General features: G+C 39.0%; 1 protein-coding gene across 1 annotated transcript in view; it reads right to left on the bottom strand.

Annotated features, from left to right (window-relative positions):
- The window catches only part of pde5ab (phosphodiesterase 5A, cGMP-specific, b), a gene marked incomplete in the record, with an annotated part of 74,901 nt that extends 49,254 nt beyond the window's left edge, over positions 1 to 25,647 (bottom strand). Inside the window, 7 exon segments of the mRNA XM_042214633.1 lie at positions 11,974 to 12,111; positions 12,205 to 12,294; positions 12,602 to 12,673; positions 13,380 to 13,469; positions 20,435 to 20,608; positions 21,415 to 21,937; positions 25,194 to 25,647. Of these exon segments, the coding sequence (XP_042070567.1) occupies positions 11,974 to 12,111; positions 12,205 to 12,294; positions 12,602 to 12,673; positions 13,380 to 13,469; positions 20,435 to 20,608; positions 21,415 to 21,937; positions 25,194 to 25,291 (1,185 nt within the window).
- Positions 25,648 to 26,252: the final 605 nt, after the last annotated feature.

The raw sequence follows: 26,252 nt of genomic DNA on the forward strand, positions 1-26,252 counted from the left end.
GAAAGACAGTTTACTTCTCTGAGATGTCAAAGACATGACTAATTTGGATGGTGGAGTTTGGTGAGGTGTAGGGGATAACAAGAGGTAGAAGTTGCTATTAGAAGCAAGATTATAAAAAAACATTCAGAATTTTGTGGTTTAATATAAACATAAACATTTCTATGACTTGCTGCAGGTCTACTGTGTGTTTTCTGGCTATATTGATTTCCTCTTGCCCTTCAGTTAAGCTACTAAAGCAAAACCCAGCATCCAGATGCCTCAAGTTAAACAGAGGTACTGTGCACAGCGCCTAAAACAGATTTCCTAGCATGAAAAAGGGATGTTGATCTATTACCTATGAAGCCTTGCCAGAATGAGAGTTTATTTTGACATTCCAGTCCTCTTTTCTCCTTTCCCCCCTTATAGGGACTTGTTTCTCTCAATCTGCACTCCCAACCCTTCACAAAGGATACTTTTTTTTCTATTTTAAAAAGGTTGGGACAGGATGTTAAAGACGAATGATCTTTCTTCATTTGGAAAGAATTGCCCCCATTATTGTACATACTTACACATAGTTTTGCTCTTGGGTAACTGATCTTTTTAGGTGAGTGTAATAAAGCTGTTTTAAACATAAATAGGACGAAACGATGTTATGACATTTATTGGGGTCTTTGGCAAGTGGAATAGTTTATAACAGGATGACACATGATAATGGAATGTTTTCCTGCATGTGGGAACACTGGAATAAATTAGGTTTGTCTTATATTCATTAGAAGCATCATCATGTGAAGGAAAGACGAAGAAATAGTTAACTACAGCAGATTATAGATTAAACAGATTAAACATACAAGTCATTAAAGAAATCATAGTGGTGGTTTATGTTGATATAAAAAGTCCTATTTTGTTGTTCAGGTAGGAAAATAATAAGACGGTCGGAAATGGGAAAATCAGAAAATGATAAAAAGAAAGTCTAAAACATTGGCTGGTTTCTACGCACACAAATTCACTCACGCTAATGGCGTAATATGTTTTTAGGAAACAATTTCAGATTTATTTCTACTGGGGAGAGCTAAACTATACAGAACAACAACATAGTTATGGTGGTGTGCCAAATGTCAAACCCTATCACATTCACGCACCAAGCCAAACATCCACATCTCCACACTATGAACATCTACTGTGCACATATTTACATGCAAAATGCTAAACACCATACAAGTGCGTGCATGTCTCTCTCTCTCTCTCTCTCTCTCTCTCACACACACACACACACACACACACACACACACACACACACACACACACACACACAATATATAGCACTGTGTCCAAAGAGATACCATGTACTGCAGTAAAATGAAGTGAGCTAATGCAGGCTCACATCTTAAAAAGTTCCATGTTATTGTTGGTACAGTCAGTGTTTAAGAACAGCACTTTCATTTAGTAGACTTCCTACAGGAAAGCTCCTTTCCTAGACAAAATGTTATGTTAAAATCCAAAGACTTGTGTGTCCTGCTTGAAAAAGTACAGATATCTAACACTGACACGTGTATACAGAGGGCTGTCTTGTAGATAAGGTTAGAAGAAGTCTCTTCTCAGAGTAAATGTTTAGTAAGAAAGGAAAGAGGTAAGAGAGAAAGGGGGATTGGTATAAAAGAAAGGGAGACAGCTAGTCTGACAACTTGTGAGGTCAGGAGAGGGACAAAGACACACACACATGCCCAGAATCTATACGCAAACTTAAGCAGTGGTTTGTAAAAAGGAGTCACTTTACCCAAAAACATAGAGAGCACCTGAGAGAATTGCGGGTGAAGTGGTTTTGACATATTAATCACTTTGAGATACTCTTTAACCCTTGAAATTCAGTTAATCATTGTAAGGTTATAAAGCCATTTCCACACTATCTGAAGTCCATCTTGATGCACGCTCAATCATCCAGCTAAGTAAATCTCCAAAAGTTGATTCTGTTCATCTGGACGTAGCATTTTCTGTGGGAGAAACGTTTCGTCACTCATCCAAGTGACTTCTTCAGTCTCAGCTGACTGCAGGTCGACCGAGACTGTCCAAGCCGGGGCTTGAACCGGCAACCTTCCGATTACAAGACGAACTGCCAACTCTTGAACCACGATCACCACAATGACTGAAAACAGCCCACTGAAGGAACAGTGGGCTGGGAGGTCAGTTCCTTAATCTTAATTATGCAAATTCTCATGACCATTGATCAACAACCACTGACCAAAACCCACTGATCAATGGCCATGAGTACCATTCACAGAGAGTTGGGTAATGGCTGCAATCACAGTCCTGTAGTCTGTAGTCTGAAGTCCATCATTTTACACTGTGAAAGATTATTCACAGATAGTTGCCAGTCTTTCAAGGCATCAACATCCCAGCAAAGTCACCCCAAAGTCAGTTGATGACTGCAAAAAAAACCCCCAAAAAACCCCCAAAAGCTGCACCTCAGACTCTACAGGCCTCAGTTACAATGTTAAAATTTGTGACAGTAGAATTATAAAAACACTGAATGGCTTGTTTGGAAGGGCTGCAAGGAGAAACCCTCTGCTTTTCAACCTTCAACATGACTGTAGTCTCACCACAGTGACCACAAACTTCAATGAACTGAAGCAATGTTATAGAGAAGATTGGACCAAAATCCCTCCCCACTGATGTGAAAGTTTTACAGAAAATTATTATTTCAAGTTACTCAGATTACTGCTGCTAAAAATAGTTCTACAAGCTAGTGAATCTTAGGTTAGTTTTTCACTGCTTTTGTTGCAGAAATCCAGAACCTGGTAAGTAGAAGATTATATTTTTATTATCTTCTGGCCTTTAAATTGCAAGAGGACATACTGTATGAGGTCTCAAACAAAGTGAGGGTTTGGGACCTATTGGGTAATCTCTCCCTCTGTGCAAAGTAATTTTATTATACTCCTCATAGTAAAGTCCAAGGTAGACATAGCTTTACACTATTTTCCATACAATGGTTATTCTGAAATCGTTATGACAGCTGCTTTCTTTGTCTGGATAACATTCAGAACAAGCAATCATCTTAATTGGGCTAACTGGGTTACAATAAATACCAGACAAAGTAAAGCACCAGTGTTTTGTAACCTAATGCAAACCATTTCAACATTCCTAAGCCAGTTCAATCAGGCCTAAACACAAACATTAAACAGTGAACTGACTGTGCAGTTGATGCTTTACAAAACCAATATGTAGAAAAACTCAACATTCAGTACAGTTATCCACTAGCCAGATGGAAAGAAATATAAAACTGATCTGTTGATGTTGGGACTGGCAATGAGATTGGAATTGCACTGCTTAGCCAAGTGCAGTGATGTAGGTAAGTGAAGATAAATGAATGCTGAAATCTATTTCCTGAAAAATATCTCTAATGAGAAATATAAGACATTGTACATGCTCGGATCGTTCCTGAAAAATAAACCCAACCCAGCAGTCCACCCAACACATCTGGTGTTCCGTCATCCACTTCACTATATATAAAAGTATATACATATCACAGATATCAACAAGACAATATATTCTGACATTATGGTGACAGGTCATAAGAAGAGCACATGCGAGTATCCATCATGTTGTGGCTGTTTAAAGGTTGCATTGGTGCTGCCTTGACTTGAGTGATTTAAAGTATTAAGGGTTTCAGCTTTATCCAGATTTAGGCATGCACATAATGTTTACACATTAGTACATACTGTTAAAAAGCTGTTATATTACTAAGTATGGGTTCATTTTACACATAAATGAAAAAAAATTGCAATTAATTAAATATTAAATAAAATAACTAGATATTGTAATAGTTAGAATGTTGTGCCTGAATGTGGTTTATATTATTTTATATTATTTTTTAGCCTGCAGCTGCTAATATGTATTTTTATAGAGTGAACATATCATAGATTACTACCAGGTATATTTAATGATGGAAAAGCTATTCTGATGAGCCTTACGTCTGCTGGACAACGTTAAGCCCCAAAAGATTATTTTTTCAACAACAAAATTAGATCTTTTTATTTTCTCCTCTCTGAATCACCCTGAATCACAGCTTTCCTACCAAAGAATTCCTCCTTGTGGTCCCTGTAGTAACATCTCTTTCTGGCATCATCTTTGTTGCTGTCCACTCACTCACTGCATCAACCTACAGGGGGGAAAAAGTGGTTGGAACATGTGCAACATGACCAAAATTAGTGCAACCACGTGCAATGAACTTGATTCCTTATTTCAAAGGAAACAAAGCTTTGCTTTGAAGACAGAGAACCAGGTCTCTGAGCACTTCCAGTCAGTTGCTGTCTTCATAGCAACTTTGGTGCATAAAGATGGTAGAAAGGAGGAGCCAGTCTGGAATCAATTTCTGATTCAGTCCTGTCAAGTAACTAATTATATGGTGCTGAACTGTGATTGCAAATCTGCTGCTGTTTTCCGGAGGAAGAAATTAGTGGCACAGTCTACAGTCTGGACATGAACATTTTATTTATAATTTATTGCACTCAAAGATAAGAGTGCAATGATAAAGTTGAAAACTGTATCCACGCAGAAATATCTGCATTATGCTGATAACAAAACCTCGGCTCTTTGCAAGCACTTCCACACACCTCATGCTAACGCTAAGCTAGCCAAGAACCCAGAGTGATAGAGCTGAGTGAATGCCAACCACAGCCCAGTAGCCAGACCTGGACTTTCAACAGGTAACAAAAAATAGTCATTAGCAGTCAGGCTGGAGCCTCTGTTTCTACCTGTTCTTGTTTGTAACATAGAATCATTGTGGTGATCACTTTAAAGTCTCTTTGTGCTGTTTTTTATTTTTGCTTTGTGCTGTTGGCTTCGTGTTCATACATAAATACTAAGAAAAAGACTATTTGTGTGTCCTCATTAGCATAGAGATTTTTGTTGGTGCCTAGAACTGTAGCCTACAGGTATATAATGTTAGATGGTAATTATGAGACAACTGAATCAAAGTGATATCGTAATGGATTTTGAATTTTTATCAATTTTCCATCCTTAGGTAAAACTCCCTTTCTTACCTCAGGTTAAGAGCACTTCTTTTCTGCAATTGTTTTTAAATTTACTAGAGTAAGGTGATATTAGATCTGCTCTTTAGGAATGCACCTGGCCAGCACATAAAGAAGCTGGATAATGTCTATTCAATTCTATACAATTCACTTTTATTTACACAGTGCCAAATCACAACAACAGTCGCTTCAAGGCGCTTTATATTGTAAGTTAAAGACCCAACAATAATATATACAGAGAAATACCCAACAGTCATATGACCCCCTATGAGCAAGCACTTTGGCGACAGTGGGAAGGAAAAACTCCCTTTTAATAGGAAGAAACCTCCAGCAGAACCAGGCTCAGGGAGGGGCGGCCATCTGCTGGTTGGAGTGAGAGAAGGAATAAAATAGAAGACGGAATAAAAGACATGCTGTCGAAGAGAGCCAGAGATTAATAAGAACTATAATTGTGCTTTATGTTTTATTACTGACTGTCAAAATCATGTACATCATTGTTATGCTGCTGCTAAGCTGTCATCTCTGCTTCCAGACTTGCCTATTAGTTATTTTTGTAAATACATCTCTTTTTGGGAATGGTCATTCTTATCTGTGTGTTTATATGTGCCAGGTGTGTCCACTTTTAGTGGACACACCTGGCAGCAGCCCTCTGGTCTCAGGTCACTCACCTTTCTCCCAGCATTCTTAAGGCTGTGGAAATTCTCCAGTTGATGCCATTTTGTCATGCTATCACCTGTAATGTATTGACAGGCCACCATTTGACCATTGTGAATATTCCTTATTTACCTGTTTAACATCTACCAAGTCCCTGTTTCAGTGGGAGCTGACGGCCCGACGTACATTTAACTTCCCGAAGGACAAGTTCTCCTTTGCCCTGGTCCTCACAGAACCCAACATCCAGGGCAAGTTCATCGTGGCAGGGGAACCCCAAAATCAGGTCCTACACCTGATCCTGATCCTTTCCCTTGTCAACATCATCATAACAAAAATGCATCCCTAGGCCTGCTTTTCCTTTTGTTTGACTTCCAAGGAGCAAAAATTACAGTGTGGGTGATTGTGAGCTGTTGACTGTAGTAAGTTGGCATCAGAGGAGTCAAGGCACTGGCTTGAGGGTACAGAAAAACTATTCAATGTCTGGACCTAGCATACATCCAAGCAGTCAAGCATCTCAATTCTTGTTAGGCCAGGTGGGCATTGCTCTGTACCCATTTAAATTTCAAAATAACTTACCGCCAATGTTCACAAAATGTAAAGCCAGATGCTCGATATTCCCCCAAGGACACCTCTTCCAAGCCAGAAACTATCCTTTCACCAACGTCTGTGGTGGGAACTCTTACTTGGGAAACTGAGTGCCAAATAAGAAGTGATTAGCTCTCCAAACCACATCCTGGAAATGGACCACCTGGCCACCCTATTCTGCTTGCAAGATCAATGTAGAATCACACAGGCGGCTCTCCTCTGTACGTACAACAAAACAAATGCCTGGACGATTAGCACCGGCTTGCTGCTCATGTCTACCGTCCTGGTCAGAAGGTGTTTGGTGGGTAACCACAGTCAATTATGTGCTTAGTCCAGAAAACAATCTTGGTGTTTTGTAGGCCCCTTTGAAGTTAATTCATAGATTAATCCTGTGACTGTCCATTTAAAACTTCCTAGACACATAAAGATCCACACCTTTTTCCATGTGTCTTAGCTAAAGGCAGTGCTCTCTTTTCAAACACCGGTAACGCATTGACAGGTCACCATTCATCCTTCGTAAATATTCCTGTGACTAAAGCTTCTGTGACTTCTTGTATAGACAATCCCACTGTGCCTGCCCAGTCACTGGAACCCCTGTAGTTTAATACTGTGTGTTTTGCTCAGCTGCCAGCCTGCCTGCTTCCTCATGCTCATTGCTCCAAGTTTTCTTGTGTTATCTTTGGATTATCTTCCAGCCCTAGGGTCTCATTCTGTGCTGCGCATTGGCAGGGACGATGGTGGCAATGTGATTACCACATATATTCGACTGATATATACTAATATATCTATTAAAACCTTTAATTCTACATTAAAAATACAGACATAAAGATGAATGTCATGTACCAAAGGCCATTTTCTACTCATCAGAACCCTGTGCCATCTTAGTCAAGTAGCATAGTCATGTAATATTAACTGTCATTTTTAAAAAATAACTATTACTGATAAAAGCATAGCTACAAATTAACAAGTTGCACTGATGTAGTGATTTTTGATATTACAGTATAGGTCACTGCTTGCATATGTACTGTGACATCAATGCATCTCTTTAGAGTTGCACTGGAGGTGCATTCAGCTTGCTCCTCACTTTCTAACAATAGGTGTCATTGCTCAAAAAAACAACAAAAAATTACCACTTGACTGCTGGGCAGAAATAAAAGTTGAAAAAGGAAACAAACTAACAAAAAAATATCAAAACTTCTAATTTTCTCCAAAGTTTGCACCACTATGATTAAAAAATGAATTAAAAAATTATTCCACTGCCTATTTTTTCTTACTTAAGAATATTTTACATGTTTTGCCTTACTAAAAACTGAATGGTCTTGTTCAAGACAGAGGAATGGGAACACTAACAAACCACTGTTTAATGCAGTGTTTCATTCAGCAGTGGAATATTTCCCTGGAGCACCTGCTTTGTAAAAGTTTCTTCCATCTCCCAAAATATCTCTTGTTCAAAGGTTGATCTACCACATTCCCCACTGTACTAATGTTAACATAAAGCACCTTACATAAGGCCTATATAAGCTACCTGAAGTGTCTGTCAGTAGTGTTAGCTTTGAAAATTTCTGACCATAAAAGGAACTCCATGGTAGTTTTAAAAAAGGTGATAAAAATAGCATGTAGGGTGTAACATGATGTTTTGGAAGCAATACCACACCTCTAATCTTCTCAATGAATTACTGCTCTTGGATAGGTCAAGCAAAAGGACAGAGGGCCTGTTCAAATAGACACAATATGAAAAGAGAGTATCCATCCATTGCACTTCTTGAGGACAACTTGCCTGAAAACATACACAAACAAGAAAAATAAACAAGAAGCACTCAGTGAGTGCAAACCTCCACCAAGGCTGCTCACAGCAGCTTTTACTTTTGTTTTATTTTTTAATATGTATCTTTAAAAGTTTGTAGTGCAGTAAAATAGCACGTTTTGGGGTCAACTTCAAAGAAAGGCAGATGTCAGATATTTGGTCAAAGTTGACATGATACTTATAATGTGATATTTAAAGTCGCCATATATCTGTATCATTTCCTAAATGTTACCAATACAAACAAAGGCATTTTAAGCATAGTTCTAAATGTAATATATTTTATGAAAGGTTTAACTTATTTGACCTTGAAGGAGGGGTCAGAGGTCAAATGTGACATGATATTTGAAATCCTTAATTATTTATTTATATCTTTATGGTACTTTCTATATGTTGACAATACACACCACAGTTGTAAGAATCATAGCTTGTAAGTTTTAGGGCTCTTTGTTAATTTTTGACCAATAAAAGATTTAGCTGACCTTAAAGACCTTGGGTGATGCAAGGCCAGTTTTAATGAATTGCTATAATGAACACACTGTAGAACCATACAAAGTTTTACCCAAACTCATCCAAAACTTTTAGAGCGATTCTGTTTACAGACAGAACGATGATTTGCATGCACGCATTACTAAAAACATGTTGGTGGAGGTAAAATAACCACAAAGATGATGACTAGAGCCTAAAACTACATATAAAATAAATTTTAAAGGTGCTAAACAAGAATTAGCATTTTCTTTGAGGTTGACAGTGATAATTTGTGACATGGATAGACACAATATGTTAAGGTTGCTAACTGCAACCCTATTTTCATTTGTGTAAACCAGCCAAGTAAATATCCAAAAAGTAAATATGCATGGTGCCCCTAAAGGTGTGCCAATAATCCCCTTAGAAATAGTCTCAAAGCTTGACTTGGAGACACTTCAGGTAATCAGGCATTTGTTACACCAGGTGGATATCTTTTTTTGAAGAAAAGGTAAGGGAATATGGTGAAAAAATAAAACAGTCACCACACTACAAAGTAGTGCACAGACAAAATCCTGAAGAAAGGCACCAATCTGTCTAAAGATCCCAAAGAAATGTAAAGCAACTAATAATCCCAGGTCATGGAAGGTAATAAGAGATATTTCTAACACCAGAATGATCACAAGGAGCCAAAAAAAAAAAAAGACAATGGAGAATGCAATGCAACAGATTTCCATTTGAAAGCTTGACACTGTGAGTCTTTAAAACAAGGAAGTCAAAATAGCCAATTTTGAAATCGAACTATTTTGAAATGGCTATTTAGTACCAGATATATCTTTAAAAAGATATAAAATATATAAAATATGATTTGTCCTTCTTAAAATCTACTCTGACACGCTGCTTGCTGGAATTAACAATTAAAATAGAATTAGCGCTGTGCCATATCATACCGTTCACAGTAATTACCGGCATAATGTTGGGCAACGATAAGAAAATGAAATATCGTGATAGAATGTGGGTAAAACGCACATGCACAATGCCTTTGTTTTCATACGCACATGGCAGAAAAAGCATGTCGGCGACGCAGAATGAGAAGGGCGAAAGCAGATCGTTGAATGAAACAGATGAACCAGAACTGGTTTGTAAAAATGCTGCAACTTCAGTGGTGTGGAACTGGTTTAGCTTTCGTCCGTCAGATACACAACAAAGCACTATTTTGCCAGCGGGCCGTCATTATTACCGTGTCGTTTGGAAAATACGGCACACTTAAAATCAATCCTTTGATTTTTCTGAAAATTGACAGTGTTATAAAAGTTATAATCCCGTGTGCCTCATGTATGAACTCTGGTTGTGTTTACTGACCTTGAAACGATTTTATGTACACGGCGCTCGAAAATCTGTCAAATGTTTCAGTACGACTTTGCTAAGCTTCAACATAATATTACCGTGTTGTGTGTATAACCCCTTTTTAAGATTTGTGGATATTATACATGGTTATGCTGAGGATATGTCGGCCAATTTCCACTGGAAATGCCTTTTGGTTAAACTGTCAGCGAGGAATTTGCATTTGCACTGTTAAATTTTTATATAACTTTAATGCACTTAGAAAACAGCTGCTTGTTTAAGTGGTTTTTTTGCACTAATAAAGTTGTGGAGTTGTAAAGTATTTTGTCTAGTGTCAATTATATCGTCAGTTATATCGTTATCGCAAATTTTCAAATGTATATCGTGATAAATATTTTTGGTCATATCGCCCTGCTCTAAATAGAATCACACTTTGCTGTTTTATAACCTTAACTTGTTTTGTCATCTACAGTTAGAGACAAAGCAGAACTGAAAATGTTTTAAATATTTTAAGGAATATAGCAAACAACAAGGTAAGTTTACAATGTGTTTGTACTTGATAGTAAAGCTTATTATTTATTTAATATCTCACTATACTGTAAGTGTATTCTTCCTCCAAATCGCTTCACTGCACTTTCCTGTTTGGTGCATTTGTCATTTTTTAATTTTGACTTTATTCTCTGGAGGCTGTGTACTGTAGTTTAATGTTTGCACAGAGTGTCACTAAGAAATGTTCACTTTGTCTTTCTTTGTGCCACTGAATTATTCATGAAATTTTTCCTGCCTTATCAGATTGTATTTTCTCTCTGACAGTAAATATGTATGTAAAAATGTACTAAATGGTTTTCTAATTACCATGAAACACACTTTTTATTGCACTAAGTTTATATCATAAGAAGGCATTCTGCAGCATCAGTTCAATGTATGTCTATTTTAACTACACATAAAACCAGAAGGCAAGAGCAAAAAAAAGTCAGAAAGCAGCAAGTTTTACATGCTGATAAATCTATCATTAAACACTACGCCACTTTATGTGGGAGTTTTGCTCTCTCTTCTTTTTTGAAATCTCTGTGATCTAGTAACTGACACTAGAAAGATTCAAATCACTCAACCCAATAGCTCAAGTTCTAAAGTCTAACTACCATAGGATTTTTAAAAAGAATTAAAAAATCCAATATTCCAATATATCATCTGATATTTCTTCTTTGTCAGACACGCACAGCCAATATATTTGCCAGAATCTATCACACACACAAAATGTCCAGTTATAATAAAAAATGCAACCAGCTAAAATAATTTACACATATTATATATGACCTGTCTACAAGATATCAATCATGTCTTGTAATGAAACACATGAACTCTTTGAGGTGCTGCTTTTTTGTAACCTCACTTTAAATGACATCAAATCAAAATCTTCCTGCCCTGAGCTCTTAATGCGCTGCATTCAAACAACCACTATCGTACAGATCAAACATCCATTTTGTCACGGTCCGGGGCAGCGGCCGTGTGGAGAGTGGAAGGAGGACTCAAAACGCAGAACTTATTCAGGTGTGAGGGTGATTTATTGATAATATCAAATATAAAGTGGGGATGGTAAAACAGAACTAAGGATGAACTAACTGGGAGAAACTACACAAAGAAATAGCAAACCTGAGCATGAAGGGAGAACAGCAGGGAGAGCAGCAGGGAGAGCACGCAGGGGATTACACCAGGTATGAACACAGACGACGCGACGAGGAGCAGAGGAAAACACACACTATAAGTACACAGAGAGACACTGGGAAATCACACACAGGTGGGAGACACAGCTGGACCTGATTAACCTGACGAGACAGGGGAACACTAACACCAGGGACCAATAGAGGGAGCACAAACCCAAAACCCAGTATCTAAAATCCCAAAACACAAACCATCCCAAAACAGCCCAAGAATAATAAAGAGAATAATAACAATAAGGAACACAAACACAAAGTCACTGAGTCATGGCCGCAGGACCATGACACATTTAGCCAGTAAATCGTATCACCTCAGTTTGCATTCTTTGAAAATAGATTTTGCACACCAAGTACAGAAACATTAGCATGTTGCGAGCATGTGTGTTAGTGTGTGTGTGCTGACCATTGAGTCCTCGTCAGCGATGAAGACGGTACAAGCCTGGGCCTGCATGAAGGACAGGATGGTTCCTGCAATCTTTCTCAGTAAAACCTCCAGACACTGCTGCTCCTCAAAGATCAGACTGGCCAGGTCCAGCAACACCTACAAACACATACACACACATAAACATCATTTATGGATCTGAGCGTGACTGTATGTTCACGCTAACCTTCAGAAAAACACATTCGCACACACCTGATTGCGTCTGTTTTCCAGCTGCGACGTCTCGTACAGCTGTGCGTTGTGTAGTACGATGCCTGAAAACGCCAAATAAGCTGAGAAGTCCTGTTGGAAAGAAATAGAGCAACATCTGAGTACCAGAAAGAGAGGAAAAATAAAGGGAAAAATGTACGCAAAAAGATAAATTAGCAAATTAGAGAGCAACGAGAGGATGACATGAGCAGGGAAATATGGAGAAAGAAGGATTTTATTAAAGGATGGCTTCTTAATCTGATTCGCAGTTATATTTTAACAGATATAAGTCATATTGTCCAACACAAGTACAAAGTAACACACTTTGATGATGTCTTGGTGAAAATTCAAATGTTTTTAAATTGAGAAAGTGTTATTTTAGGTGGAACCATGATGTAACCTTTTCATCCTGCTCAGTGAAGGCTCCACTGTCCCCGCATTTCTTGTTTATAGCCTGAGCCACTCCAACTACCTGCGATAAATCAAATGAAAACGTTAAGTGAAAACCAGCAAATCTTAGCAAAATAACATATTAAACTAGTATTGCAATAAGAAGGGAAACATCATCAGTCTGAATGTGCACTGATGTGAGCATACTTCATTCATATTACATTTAAATTATCTGCTAATTAATGTTATTAAAAGTTATACTAATAGGAAAACTGAAAGTTTGGTTTGGATAAGACATATCAAGGTTCTTTTTAAATGGAGAATGGGGGCACAAATCTATGTAATGTTTTAATGGCTGCAGAGGCTCACACAACTGCAAATCACGAGTCATGTCATAATGCATGAATTATCTTTAGCTTCTCTCAAAGATGCATGCTCAATCATCGTCCAGATGCATGCCCAGTAAGGGGCTTCTCTAAAAGAATTAAAAAGAATTAAAAAGAATAAAAGAATGTGCCTTTTAAAAGAATAAGTACAGTAAACTCTGCCAAACTGCTAAGCTGTGTGTGGAGAGTCTTATTGCTAGTACGCTGGAGAGAAAAAAGAAAAGGTTGTCAAAAAAGAAACGCTTTCTCAAGCAGATAATTCGAGATCTCAGATTTGATTGCTGTAATAGCCAGTACACACTGGACAAGAAGCCCCACTAGAATTTAAACATCTTATCTATGTAAAGGTAAAGTAAGGTTTAAAACAAACCATAACAAATTATATTGGTCATGGCATCTCACCTCGTCTCTGTGGTTCTTGATAGGCAGACAAAGGATACTTTGGGTTTTGTAACCTGTGAAGTGGTCGACCTCAGCGTTAAACCTGGGGTCCTGGGGGAACAAGAACATGCATATAACCCTTTTCAAAGAGCTGCTATCAAACATTTTGATACTTACATTAGCTTTCAATAGACACTCTTGTGGTTTTTTGCGCTGTAGCTTTTGAATGAAAATGCAAAAGCAATATTGTGATCCTAACCCTGTGAGCCAAAAGGTTTATGCTTCAAATATCTCTGAATGCTCAGCTTTTTGTGTTTTTGTAGTGTATCAAAGTACAAGCTGTTCAACAAGCAGGCGTGAGGCACTCCCATCTGTTGAACAACCAGTTCAATGACCTGTACTCACCACAATTGGGTGTCCAATTTGCATAAAGAAGCAGATACTCTGTAGTAGCTGAACACCTGCAGCTACAATCATTATGCAAACAAATGCCTCGCTCTTCTCCAAAACAAACACCTCACGTGCATTAGAACACTTATTGTTTGGGATCAGTGACAAAGAGGCTAACAAGAGCATACTAGGACCGCGGATGGAGACATGTTTTGTTTAGAGAACTATTCCCCTGTTTGCAGCTCTGCCACCCACCAGCTGACCTTTAAACACTCGGCTTCTGTGTCCATTTCTATGATTCTCTAGACCCAAGAGATTTGTGGGTTTGTGTGTTGACAAAAACATGCATACAAGAGGAGTCCTACACTGACTTCTCAGTTACACTCTTAACACAGCAAGTAATGGATTATATGACTGGCTCAGCCCTCAGTGGTGTACACACCGCCGTGTGTTGATACTATGAAAACAATACAGGCACACAGTGCATCATGCAAACAATGTACAATCTGTAGTAGCTTCATGTCCAGTGCTGCAATACAAAGTATAATAGGGAGCGCCAGAGCACTTTGGTCTCAGACTGCATTCTCTAAAGGTAGAATGGGAGGCAGAGCTGTCAGATATCAGGACCCTCCCAGTTTGGGTTCTGGAGACAAACACCTCTATTTTTAGGATTTCTTTTACCCTTCTTCTACCCTCGCCTCTTTTTGCTACCCATGTGTTTTATATACAACTACTGCATGCCCTCAACTTTTACCTTTTCTCTCCCATAGTTTGTGTTTAGTCCTTATCTCTGTATACGCTCCTTTTTTCTCATCTCTCTTCACTTCACCGCTGCTCCTCCCTTCAACTGATTTTACCAGGGATCTCTTTGTGTAAAGAGGGGGATACTAATAAGGAAGAATTCATTAAATTGCTGCTGCTTTCTCTATAACATTGTAGGCTTTACCTTACAATACAAAGCACCTAGAGGTGACTGTTGTGAATTAGTGCTATATAAATAAAACAATAAATAAAAGTTTAAAAAAAAAATTGAATTAAATAGTATTACAGGTTGTATTGCTTTTTGTCAGCATGTGTTCGAGCTGTTCAGTCGTTTTTTTTGAAAGAATTATCACCTCAAAACTCAATCTGTTGCTTTAATTTTCTCAGAAATCCTTAATTTCAGTATAAATTATATGACTCATTTTCTACACAGTGAAAGGCCATTCAGTGAGACACAGCACTTTGGCAAACATTTGGTTCCATTCCTGAAAAGGTGCTCCCAGTTTAATTCAGCAATCCAGCACGCAGCACTAATAAGCTGATCACCGTCCACACACACACACAAGCTCCTTTGTAAATTGGTTTGGTCCAGGCTATTTCGAAAACACATTATTTAGTCCACTCCAGAGAGAGCTGTATTAATATAAACGGGCAGAGGTGGAGCTGTTTTGGCCTGCGCTGCTGAAGTCAATGTAATCCTGTGCAGACTAATGCGAAGTTAAAGATCCAATCAGAGGGTTGGGGACTCCGTCAGATGATGTCGATAGACTTCCTGGAAGCAGTACGAGGTTCTGCAGCAGCACACAGGCATGTGTGTTCACACACACACACACAGCTTGCCACATCTACACTGACTGTCAGACTAACACACTGCATTTACCAACACAGCTGCAGTTGTGGCAGGGAGGCGATGCATACACAAACATTACGCATTATTATATTTGAACACAAATAAGAGGAACTATAAAGCAAATAAGGTCAGCCATAGAAGCACAAATTAAATCTGACCTGGAAAACAAATCTCATATGTGCACTTTGTTTTTTACATTTCATGACACAAATCCATGCAGGCATTAATTATACACAATTATAATTTCTTCTGGGATTAATAAAGAACTCTGATTCTGATTCACACACAGACACACTCAAAAACACTTGAACCCCCAAGTGCACACTTAGCAGGTACACACACACACACACACGCACACACACACACACACACACACACAAAGTCACACACCAAGTCACACACCAAATGAAAAAGCATCCACACACAGACACACACACACACACACGTGCCCCGATCACAACAATTGCATACCACACACACACACACACACACACACGCACATGCACATCCCATAAGTCATTCTTGATCTGTTCCTCTCTCTCTTTCTCTTCCAGCTCCATAATCATCATCTTGTGGTTGGCAGGCAACCAGATGACAGTGTTATCAAAGGAGGATGGTACCCAGCAGGAAATCTTTTTTGCACACACAGAATCACACCACACCGGTCCATCTTATTTGCTGCTGTGCATGTTTTGATTTACAGTGTCATGCAAAAAGTCTTGAGCTTCCCTTCATTTCTTTATTTTGCTTCAAGCCTACCAGACCATTTTGTAATTTTTAAAGTGGTCTTTGGCAGTAGTATTCCAGGCTTTTGGAAGGTCTTTCAAAGGGTTTATTTGGGCATTGGTGGATTTTTTTTTATTCTAGTCCTTGTACCGGACTATTTTCAGAGGAATGGTTCTATATTTATTGAGACACTTAACAGAGATTATTAATTAAGCCTGTCACAAAAACACATAACACAGTTATTCCAATTTCTTTAGCTGAATCTTTGAAAAATTACAAAGATAAAACAGTCTGACAGGCATGAAACTGCATTTTTACCCCAACAACATTATTATCAAAGAACTATTAGCTGAAAACTTGGCATATCTTATCATGGTGTGTGGCGTATAGTATTTACAGCAGATTGACAGAATCAAAAAATACAGAGAAACAACAACAGGGAGATGCATTTGGCCCTTCAGATGCATCTACTCATAGCTAAATTTCAGCGAGTGGTGTTGGGCATCTTGTCAAAATTGATCAAATTATGAATGCAATCTGGAAAGTATGTGATTAGCAACATGCTCATTTTTCAGTATGACAACGATACCAAACACACTGCCAATGCAGTACAAGCATAACAGCAGCATGCTAACAGTCAGGTACTTGCTTCCCCTGTACTCGGGATTTGTCCTGTAGAACATGGATGCTTTTGTCCTATATAGCTGTAATCAGGCCTCTAATTTGCCTTTTATCTGTGCACAGGTGCAAAAAAGAAGAGCAGCTTATGCATGACAGTAGAAACAGGCATCTAATTATTCATGTGCCAAAACACATTAAGGTTCTATTGGCAAGAATTCAACAATCCAGCACCTCCACATGGCATTCATGTTTTCTGGTTTACACAGCATCTACACAGCATTTATACAAAATGAGCTTTTGTTTAAAAGAAATGTTATTTATATTTTTATAAATATGCTCTATATAACGTTGTTATATTTTAACAACATGGTGCCTAATTTATGTTTGTAAATATACTTAGCAAAACAATTTTTAATGCAGTGGCAGTTTGGGGTCACTGTGCAGAAATGTCATTCATATCTGTAAATAAATGCTCATTAAACACTGATGCTATTAGTACCTGTCGCTTTGTGTTACATTACATAAAGCTTGCAAAAAAATAAGAAGACTAATTATACAGTACGGGAAAAAAATATTTGAGCTGCCAGCTGATTTTGTAAGTTTTCCCACTAACAAAGAAATGATCGGTCTATAATTTCAATGGTAGGTTTATTTGAACAGTGATAAATTAGGTTACAAATTAATTTGCATTTTGATGAATGAAACAAGTATTTGATCTCCTATTAGTGAGCAAGATTTCTGGATCCTAGGTGTATTTTATACAGGTAACAAGCTGACACTGGGAGCCTTCTCAACTAGTTACTAGACATGGCACGATACCACTTTTTTATGTCCGATACCGATATCATAAATTTGGATATCTGCCGATACCGATATGAATCCGATATAGTGTTTTTAATCAACAAAACTGTTTTTTAAATATCTTGCTGCATTTTGTATAAGTTCATACTCAAGTTTAAAACAACAACTACACTAAAGCTATTCTGTTATACCTGTATGCAAAAAAAAAAAATTTCATAGTTCAGCAATACTGATCAATCTAATAAACTTAAACCTACACCATCCTCCCTATTCTGGTATTTTAAAGAGTACTTAGCTAAATATTAAGCAACCTAACTAATAGGGTTCCAACTCCCAGCAACAACAAAAATAAATAAATAAAAAATAGGGAACCACCCCTCACGCTCCACCTCATGATGCTTAATCGACGTAATCAACCTTAATTTGATGCAGTGTGAAAAAAAATGCACAGAAATCAATTATTTTTCAAGAAATATTAAATAGATTCAACATCTTTCTTCAACAAAATTGCAGACTGCACAGATGGTACCTTCCCAAAGGAAAAAGTACTATAGCTTACTAGGGTATATTAGACTTAATAGTACTATATACAGTAATTGACTTCTATTCATTTTACATCAAATTAAAACTTTGGGTGTCAGATAATTATTTATTAAAAGCTAGACATTTTAAATGAGAATAAGAAAGAAAAGTATGTCTTTGTGCCCCCTTTTCCCTGTTAATGCCCTATCGGCCCCCCTGGCTAAACTTTGCTAGATCCGCCCCTGCACAGTTACCAGCCGTCAGCTACGTAGAAAAAGATCCTCGAGTAGAAAGTAATATTAAATAAATTCTAACAACAGCTATCAAGCTTAAACGTGCTGCTGTTGTTCAGCCGCTGGTTTCCTCTTTCTGGTGCAAAGTGGGCCAAAAGCAAACAAGAGACACGGACTCGCGACAGAAAAGCCGATCAGCTGATCGTTAAGCAGTTTCATGATTGAAGTAGCAGCAAGAAGAGGCAGTCGCTTGTTAAGCTTAACGCAGGAATGCTTTACAAACATTCAGAGATGGACTTACACACTTGCTTTACTTCTCTCGGGGATAACTTTGTCGGAGATGAAATGCCGGGTTGCTAGCGAAGCTCCAAATGCTATCCAGACCACCGACAGGTCCCGCATGCCACAGCCGCTCTATCACGTGATGCATACTGCTCCGACGTGCTAACGTTCTGAGGTGAGTTACGGCGTGTTGCAAGTTTTGTGAGGTGCTTTCGTGATATTTAATGGATCGGATTACATTTTTTATTTTTCTCCGATATCCGATCCAGTAATTTAGGTCAGTATCGGACCGATACCGATACGTAATATCGGATCGGTCCATCTCTACTAGTTACCTGTATAAAAGACCGCTGTTCACCATGCCCAAGACCAAAGAGCTTTCTAAGGATGTCAGGGACAAGATTGTGGACCTACATAAGGCTGGAATGAGCTACAAGACCATTGCCAAGCAGCTGGGTGAGAAGGTGGCATCAGCTGGTGCGAACATTCGCAAATTGAAGAACCATAAAATAACTCCCTCAATCCGGAGCTCCACGCAAGATCTCACCCCGTGGAGTTTCAATGACAATGAGAACAGTGTGGAACCAGCCCAGAACGCTAGTTACCAAGAAAACAGTTGGTAACACACTATACTGTGAAGGACTGAAATCCTGCAGTGCCCACAAGGTCCCCCTGCTCAAGAAAGCCCATGTACAGGCCTGTTTGAGATTTCCCACTGAACATCTCAATGATTCAGAGGAGGACTGGGTGAAAGTGTTGTGGTCAGATGAGACCGCAATCAAGCTATTTGGCATCAACTCAACTCATGTTTGGAGGAGAAGAAGGAAAACTGCCTATGAGTCCAAGAACACTGTCCCCACCGTCAAACATGGAGGTGGAAACATTATGCTGTGGGAGTGTTTTTCTGCCAACGGGACAGGACAACTGCACCACATCACAGAGAGGATGAATGGGGCCACGTACCGTCAAATCTTGGGTGAGAACATCCTTCCCTCGACCGGGGCATCGAAAATGGGTATGGGTGGGTATTCCAACATGACAATGATCCAAAACAAACGGCCAAAGAAACAAAGGATTGGCTCAAGAAGAAGCATATTAAGGTCTTGGAGGGGCCTAGTCAGTCTCCAGACCTTAATCCCACAGCTGAAGGTTCAAGCTGCCAAACATCAGCCACAAAACAATAATGACAAGGATAGGATCTGCAAAGAAGAATGCCACAAAATCCTCCCTGAGATGTGTGCAAAATTTGTGGCCAACTACAAGACACGTTTGACCTTCGGTTTTGCGACCAAGCACTTTTTTCAAAGGGATCAAATACTTATTTCCTGCATGAAAATGCAAATTATTAACTTTTTTCTGGATTTTTTGGTTATTGTTCTGTCTCTCGCTGTTCAGACAAACCTACCATTGAAATTATAGACTGATCATTTCTTTGTTAGTGGCCAAACTTACAAAATCAGCAGGGGTTTAAATAATTTTCTGACTGTATGTATTTCTTTTTTATTTGTTTGGTTGTTGTCAGCAGCTGTTTTGCCATGTCGCTATACAGAGTGATATGAAAAAACACAACCAATGTATGTTTTATTACATGACCAAAGCCAACAGGCACTGCAAGCCTCCCAAAAATTAAATCGCTAGTTTGTATTACGTCCATACGTCCACATGTGTGGTAAAAGCTGAAACTCGAGAGGAGCACTTTGACCTATTCACCCTCTTTGGTTCCTCTCATATCCACTGAGCTCTATCAGCAAGAATGATCAAACTAAACTAAAGCATACGTAAGTCTGTTTTTGAACACCCACATACACACGGCAAATCAGCTCATGTAAGATACTTTAACTGATGCTGCTAAAGATCTCTGTTTTTAAAGAAGACTTAAAAGTGCTCACCTCGTAAGCATTCTTGATATTGAGTGGTTGTCCCGTAGAAGCTACGTGTCCCACAATCCCTTTGTTCCACTCCAGTCGGATAGAGTTACTGGAAGATTCTTCCAGTGTCGTTCCTTCTGCCACATCAAACAGCCGGCTGACCAAGAACTTCCTGTTTGAGCTATCCTCACCCACCTGAGACCAAAAACAAAAAGTAGCAACACAACTGAAATAAAACTAATGACTGAAATAGAAGTTATAAGCCAATACTGTACGTATGACAAAAACACAAATAATTGTGTTTTTTTTGCATGTTCCAGTTTTGGTGACTGTTAGCATCTTATATTTAGAGTTTAACTTTTTATTCCAAAAGACTAAATCATAAAAAAATGATATAGAGGAATTTTTAGCATTTACAACATAGCATTTATAGCAAAGTAATATTGCTACACTCTTTTTTTATCACAGTGTTAAGAGAGCATCACAATAACTGTGAAATATGAAATAAACCACAGCCTGCTTTTGTTTTTACCAGATGACCGTGCGCTATAGTCACTTCCTTTCTTTCCAAGATGAGACAAGAACAACAACTGCGTGCAGAGCTAGAGCCAGAGGGTAATTAACTTAGCTAAGCATGCTAATCACTTCTAGCTTGCAACACAAGCACCTGATACTTGTATTAAAGCTCCATCCAACTCTGAAAAACACTGCTCAGAATCAAATTTTAAAATGTGTAACTACTGCTTTAAGCTTACCGCTAATAATAAACTTATGAAATGAAATAACATTCATGCATACATGTAACTTTTTGTTAGGGAGCACAGTGACAGGCTTAGTGACAGGAGATTTACGTTGTTCTACATAAACTGTTAAATAAAACGAGGGTGGCAATGTAATACGCTTCTTGTAACGTATCAGTGAGCATATAAAGAGGCGTATCTTCTTTTTGTGCTCTGCAACAGTTAAATCAGTTACAACTGTAGCTTTCTTTCCTGACGTACCAGAAACAGTGAGTAGCGGTCTGCAGCAATCAGCTCATTGATGTGGAGGAAGATCTTATGGCAGAGCGCTGTCACATCCAGATGACTCGATACATCCTTCACCAGCTCCAGCAACCTGGCACAGCGGTCACCCTCAAGACCACCACCACCTCCATTCCCACCTCCCCCACCAATACCACCCTCACCCATCACCAAGCCCCTCACAGGGACAATTTCACGGTCAGCGTCACTCAAAAATGTCAGCGAGCCCTCTGAGTCTTTAACCACAATGGGTCTGAGTGGGCGGTCAAACTCTGACGCTGAGATTTTGCGAGTTGGGGTACCAGGGGCCGGGCTGGAGACTGTAGCTGGGGATGGACAGCGGTTGTCCAAGTGGCTGAGGGTAGGTGGGAGGATGGTGGAGGCACAGGAAGGGCCAAGGTCAGTGGTGGGCTGGTGGGCTCGCTGCTGTGAAGGACTTTCTTTGGACACAGATGGCTGAAAGGAATGGATGCGTTCAGCAAACCAGGCATTCACCATCTCCCTGTCAAAATGAAAAAGAAAATGTCCGTCAGAAGTTTTTAGAATATCTCCAAAACATTATGACCACCCACGACTAAAAGGCTGTTGGCACTTGGCATGATACCAAAACAGCTTTAGACCACATAAGCCTTGTCTGCATAAGTACACATATTGACCAGAAGAACTGTCTTACTTACCCACACACATATCTCAAACCTTAATATGCTCCATTGTTAGATCTATTGTTAGGAGGTAATCAGTCTAATTTGCTTCAACTGTGACTAGACATACTGTTTTGGCTCATAGGGTTAGATTACCTGCAGATATACTATATTATATATGAAGCCTTTTTGAGTAAATGCACAAGGCAAATTGATTGACAGGTAGACTGTGAGTAGTGCTGTGTTGCTAATCAAAGCCAAACTCCTGCACAAATTCTTGTCTGCTACTGCATCAAAACAAAAACAGACATTAATCAAGAACAGTTTGCCGAAATTTATTCTGCAATTAGAATAAAAATGGAGAACGATACGAATTCAAATCGTTTGTTAGGCATCTCATTACAGGCTGAATTTTAAATTTTTTCCATCATGAAATGAGTTCCATGCCCGTGTAGTGGAAAGAAGAAGAACATTAAAATTTAACCAGATGATCACATTATACACACTTTAATCTAATAAAAATCTCTTCTTTGTACCTAATCAAAGCTCACAAGCTTCAACTTCAAACGGACTTAGTTGAGATGAGGATCACAGAGCTTCCACACCAAAAGAACAGGATCAGCATTGACTGAACATAAATTACAGAGGTTCCATAAAACCTGTTTACATCAACTAACTGAAATCCAACTCAAATGAATGAAAACAGTGCAAAAATGACCAAAGTTACACATTTAGAAAAGAATTGTTGATTATGTACAAGCAAACATGCGTCTTCAGCTGCTCTTCATTCAATGTAATAACTCATGAAAACTATTCCTTCTTATTCCTTCTTGCATTTTAAGTCTGAAGCTGATGCTATCCTTTAGGGAGAATGGAAGTTTTGCTGACCAACATTCATGAGGGCACGTGGGACAGAAAAGAGTCAATAATTTGCTGGAGAAACAAGCTGTTGGTTCTTAATTCTACTTCTAAGGATGCAATCTAATCCTGACTCAAGAAAGCTGGACAGGGTCTCAATGACTGCTGGGAGATTTATGAAATTCTATTCTATTCTCTGCATTTACGACATCACACATCAACATCAACTCAGTATCAGCAGACACCTCGACATAAAAGTGTCAGGAGTTTACAGATGTTTAAATGCAATGATAAAACACTGAATTCCAAAGTCCTCCATGGCTCGCTCTACTTTTGCAAAACCCCATCTGAGCCTATATATCTGAGAAGACTACCCACGCTGACCTGGCAATTATTTCCAAGTACACTAACAAACAGCATACAGTAAGTTATACAACCTGCAATATTTCTTATTATAAAATTAACCACAAACTTTATGCAAAAGAAATAACTAAAAGCAGGCTGTCTCTCACTGTGGCTCAGGACACAAACAGCTGAAATTGTGTTCATATACAGCCAGACCGCCTTCAAAATGAATCTCAAATACTTGAAAGTATTCAGAGTTAGCCTTTAAATTTAATAAGAGAAAGCTTGCAAAAAGATTTAGAAATAAATGTACAAGTGGGAGTGAGAAAGAGATGAAATGTTGAGCAAGCAGAGTGCTCTTTACATGCTTAGACGATGAAATTATTATATGATATTAAATAACAGTAAACAGTGATAACAATGTAAATTGAATGTAAATGCAGCAGTAGCCAGAATACTTTTATCAAGGCTATGTGTTTATGTGTGTTTGTGTGTGAGATAGCCACTGGAAGCCTGTAATGATGACATTTACTGGAACAAATCAAATATGAGTGTGTGTATTAGACAGAGTGTATGCTAGTGTGTAAACAGAAACATTAAATTGAATGTGATTATGGAGAATCTCTCCAATCAGCCAACACATTGTCTAATCAACCCACACACATTTCGAGCATGCACTCCACTTCAGGTCCAGTTTTCAAACGCGCCGAAGGTCATGTGACTCATTCTGTTTCTATGCCTGTCACCAAAGCTCTGTTCACCTGAACGGAAGGTCAGAACCTTGAGAAGGTGATAAAAAGTGCTGGCTGTGAAATTGTCCGTGGTATCTTGGGCATATCCAAGCAAGTAAAACTTTGTAGGAGACAAAGTGCTCGTTATGTGCAGTTTCTCAGAGGTCCTCTCCTCCTCCATCTCCCATTGAGCTGCCTGACTCCCCACAGGGCTGACCCTAATGTATCCAGGGGATGTGTGGCTGAATCAATACCTCTCTAAGAAATGCCTCTCAACCAGAACTGCAGAATGGCTGATGTGTGCAAACCTCTTGCTCCAAGCCAATCAACTTTTTTGCTTTAGTAATGTGGTCAAAAAACGCAGGAGGGAGAGAAAAAAATGTCCTCTGACAATGGAAAATATTTCAAGATGGACTTGGGATGTTGTGACAGATGAAAAAACACTGAGTGACATTACCTTGGTGGTAGTGAATAAATAGGTCTGAAGGGGTTTGTCACTAAAGCAAACACAGACATAAAGTGCCCTGATGAAGTGCAGCCAAACTGATGAAATTCCCAGGTATGCATGCTGTAAAAAAGTCTTACACAGCCGCTACAGTTCCAGAAAGACTGCTTTGGATTCTGTGTTTGCCGAACAAATTGAAAGGCTAATTTGTTCCAAACCACACTCTCTGAGGTTCAAAAACTGAACGCTACAACACAAATGAAGTGCTTTCTTTTATATGGAAGGTAAGTGTAATTATCACTGAACAGCAAACTATGAGAATTAAACAGAATCACTGGCAGCAGTAAAAGTTAATGATTAAAGGGCTCAGTCTAACTCTCAGAGGTGTTGTGACGTGGACGGTGAAACGAAATAAAGTCGTAGACTGAAAGGAGCTCGCCAGCACAGCAGCTCTGTGACATCCAAAACGCTGCAGGTAGCGCACCTGAGCAGGCTCACCTCCACTGCACACGATGATTGGTGTCAAGATACGATCAGTGCAGGTTTTACAGTCTTCCTGAATAAACAGCGAGGTAAAGTGACACCTACAATGGAAACAGTCAGAACTAACAAAGGGAATCTGATTGCCTGCGCGGCTGCACATAAAATAGTTTATTTGCAGAGAAAAGCCCTGGAAAGTCACATACACCCGGTTGAACGTACACTGACCTCTCCACTGTTATTTTTTCTTATTTTTACCTTGACGCCTTTCTGACAAAGTAGGAGTGGGTGAACTCCAAGTGGTCGTCCAGCCACGCTTCCATCCTCTCGTTTTCCAGGGAACAACAGTCCTCCATGGTGGAAAAGCGACAACAGCGTCTCCCCACTGTGAGCTCCGATTACATTTATCCGCGGAAGACCCGGGACCGAATATATGTGGAGGAATAAAGAGGGAGCAAGGCGGGAGAGAAAGAGGGGGATCCGAGAGAGAGCTCCTCGCTAGCCGGTTGGTAGGTCGGTGCGCGCGGATCAGAGCTGTGACTGCGCGCTTCCTAGTTGGTCAAGCGACTCTGAGTGAACTGGAGAGAGAGAACGAGTGAGCGAGGGAGTGAGGAGAGAGGGGGTAGCAATCGAAAAACCCAAGTATGAGAGATGTTATAGTTTAGTTTCGTTTGTTTGTTTTGTTTTATGTAGAAACCACATTGTTAGGCTATAGCCTGACAAAGTTAATTCTACTAACTATTGTTGTTGTTGTTATTATTATTAGATATAATATTAATAATGCTTAAGGTTATTTTAAATTGGAGGACGGTAAACACGACAACAATTGGTCTATATATATATATAAGTCTAATGATAATTTAAGTAAAGAAATAACAAATGTAACCTACTGCTACATGGGTTTGATTTGTATTGTTGAAATATTCTGCTTTGCTTCTGGTCACTGATGTTTGCCATTAGATGTTTATATGTTTGCTTCCATGGGTCAGCCAATCAGACTAACTCTGCATCTAAAATAGCATCGTGTGGACCACTGTTCCACACACTTCTGCGTAGATAAATCGTTGTCTTTTATTAACTAGTTAGCGTATTCTTGCTACTTCCCTAGATTTTTTCAACCTGGGAACACATTACCAAACTAGCCCAACTTTATTTGAGACTACATATTATATCTGTACTGTAACAATGGGCATCAGCCTCTGGTTAGTAAGGTCCCATATTTGTGGTGTTTTGAAACTGGATGTAGAACACACTGTCTGGCTCTAAATATTCAGCTGTGTTTCAATCAAATGGGTAAAGTCTAATCTTGTTTATCCT

The sequence above is a fragment of the Haplochromis burtoni genome, unplaced genomic scaffold (assembly GCF_018398535.1).
Source record: "Haplochromis burtoni strain Fernald_Lab_line unplaced genomic scaffold, NCSU_Asbu1 Contig_596, whole genome shotgun sequence".
In the NCBI taxonomy this organism is placed as follows: domain Eukaryota; kingdom Metazoa; phylum Chordata; class Actinopteri; order Cichliformes; family Cichlidae; genus Haplochromis; species Haplochromis burtoni.